This window comes from Anopheles aquasalis, chromosome 2, assembly GCF_943734665.1.
Source record: "Anopheles aquasalis chromosome 2, idAnoAquaMG_Q_19, whole genome shotgun sequence".
Classification (NCBI taxonomy): Eukaryota; Metazoa; Arthropoda; class Insecta; order Diptera; family Culicidae; genus Anopheles; species Anopheles aquasalis.
Window position 1 is genome coordinate 1,265,001 of NC_064877.1, and position 2,500 is coordinate 1,267,500.

General features: G+C 48.2%; 1 protein-coding gene across 5 annotated transcripts in view; it reads right to left on the minus strand.

The window, feature by feature from the left end:
• LOC126572588 (dynactin subunit 1) overlaps positions 1-1,301 on the minus strand; it is a 7,351-nt gene extending 6,050 nt beyond the window's left edge. For 3 of the 5 annotated variants that reach the window (XM_050232011.1, XM_050232010.1, XM_050232007.1), the window contains exons 1-2: positions 868-1,301; positions 678-799 (exon numbers count right to left, since the gene is read on the minus strand). In XM_050232011.1, coding sequence (XP_050087968.1) covers positions 678-799; positions 868-1,044 — 299 coding nt within the window. In that variant the 5' untranslated portion in view covers positions 1,045-1,301. Of the gene's footprint in view, positions 1-439; positions 467-677; positions 800-867 lie in introns of all 5 variants that reach the window. The other 2 variants (XM_050232009.1, XM_050232006.1) reach the window with 1 other exon arrangement.
• Positions 1,302-2,500: the final 1,199 nt, after the last annotated feature.

A 2,500-nucleotide genomic window follows, 5' to 3' on the forward strand; every position in this document is an offset into this window, starting at 1 on the left:
AAACCCAGCACCGGTGGCAATGGGAGAAAGATGGGGAGAAAAGAGTCATTCCGTTAAAACCGTCCTTTTGCTTAGAGATGTTAGTTCGCCCGTTCAGTAGCGGTATGCCTTTAAAGCAGTGAATTGATTGTAAATCTGGAAAACTAAACAGATGGTAGCTTCGACATACTAACTATAGCCTAGCTTCCAGTTAGGAGCGCAAAAAGTGCGGAAAATTTAAAGGACATTCTTCCGATTCCAATTCCACGATGACGTGCTACGGAAAATGAGTAACTAGCTGGTGTTTCCATCAGGGAATTGTCTAGAAAACGCTTCTCGCACTAGCATATCTAGATGGGCGGATAATGCATGATGAAACGAAATGCGGTATGGGTTTGGCGTTGAAGTATGAGGAACACGAATAGAGCGAGCGATTTTCGGGATAGTTAGTGACACTTACTTTACTCGACCAGTAGCACGCTTGGCACTAGCGAGGAGTTTAACAGAGTTATGCAAGAATTTGGAGCGGAAGAGAGAAAGAGCGGAAGATACAGAGATTCATAGCGGATATGATCGTGGTACGGACGCCGCACGCATCGACGTTCGCTAAGCTCGAAAGGACGAGCGAATGAGTAACATTTTGGCAACAGAATCTGTCGATGGAACGACGACGACGTCCTAGCCGTAGATAAACGCACCTGCTTAGCCGGGAACGCGGTTTTTCCTCCGGTGTTTGGGCAGAGTCTTCCAAAGGATTCCCCGCTTCATCGATAAAGACGAGCTGCGTTGGTCGAACAAACATTCCACAGTTTTCATCGCACTAAAACGAAAGAGGTCCTCTTTAACGGGGGAACTGCAATCGGCCAACGGGAGGATCGCCGTTGTTACCGTGAAGTACTGCTGGCCTTTTATCGATCCGTTGTTCTTGCCCTTCGCCTCATCCAGGACCACACCGACCCATTTTCCGACGGCGAACGAGGTCATACCGACGTACGCGATCGTTCCGCGCACCTCCTTCACGGGGATCTCCACCCGCTGGCCAACTTTTAAATATCGTTCCGACATGATAGTGGGGCTGCTGCTTTTCGAGGTGTTCGCTCAGCGGTGGTCGGTGTTTCTCGTTTCGGGGGCGAAAGTTGATGTCATCAATCGGTGCTCGTCACCGGAATTGCGTGGCTTCCTCCTTCAAGAATCCGATTCCTTCCGGTCTCTTGTGTAACTAGAGAGTACTTGCACCACACACGGCAGTAATTTCGGGGCGAATTCCGTAATAGTTTTCCACTTTTCACCGCAAATTTTCTGCACTCGCGACGACTTTCCAACCTCAACCAAAACAAACACAGGGTGCCCCAGTCGCTTCGCTGAGTTTAACCGATTTTTTTTATGAAAATTTAGTTTTTATTGTACCTTAATTTTTTGCTTAAAATTCTGAAAAACTAGCTAATTTACGGGTGGATTGTTTTACAATTTCAGGGGAAAATGAGAAAAAATGTTAGTGGAATCGAGCAATGAATTTTGACGAAAACGTGACGCTTCCATAGTGTGGGTGCGTCGAGCGGTTCAACGGGGACCACTTCTGGCGCGCAAGGCTTTTACTACTCGTAGGCCACGTTTCTGATCAGTGTTCGATTCGAACGCTCCTCTGTAGTCTACGAGGACCGCTTTACGGGCTGGGTGATGGACAATCATTCTCTGGATCGAATAAATTTGACGACACGTGTTGTGACCTCTTCGTAAGTGTTCTATAATCTGAACTTCCTGGATTCCAGAAGAAATTGCTTTGTAATTTGTTCAGTGGCCTTGGTAAACCAACTATGGACACTGTATTTCTTAAACATCAGCACAGCACAACGTACGGAATCAACTTTCTTCTCAAAAACGGGAAGCAACCGCTAACTGTGACGAATTTCGTAGAACGAATTGAGTGACTTTGCAAGAATATGCAACCGATGAATAGCAACCGAAAGAACTGGGTCAGATATTGTCCGCTCAGATCGATAAACAGCATGATAGCGAACTTTCCGCGAATGCTCACTTCAACGACAAGTTCACGCCGCAGTCAGCCAGTCTTGGCTGCAGCACACTTTAGAATCCCGCCATTCTAGGTCATTTTCAGATCGTACAGGCACACGCCCAACTCTTACCTCGCGTGGGGACCATTATTGTGTCGCTGCTGGATTCCTCTTTGTGCGCTACACGCAAAGCGCCACGCCGATCCGCGTGAAGGAAAAGGAAACGCTCGAGCGCGAATCTGCCGGCCGCTTCTCTAGTTTACCGAAACGAGATGGAAGGCTTGATTCGTTGCGTGAATGGAGCGACAAGGGGAACGGGAAGCGGTTTCTTTTCGCGTTGTTCTTTCGCGCCCCCTTATGCTCCCTCCCTTACGCGACTGGAGGAGGGCCACGATTTATAAAAGATGATCACCTGGGCGCCAAACGGGTTAGTTGTATGACGAACGTGTTCCGCGGTAGCTTGGTACCGCGTGCTTCTTCAGCAGCAGCACGCAAGGGATCCCAAAAAA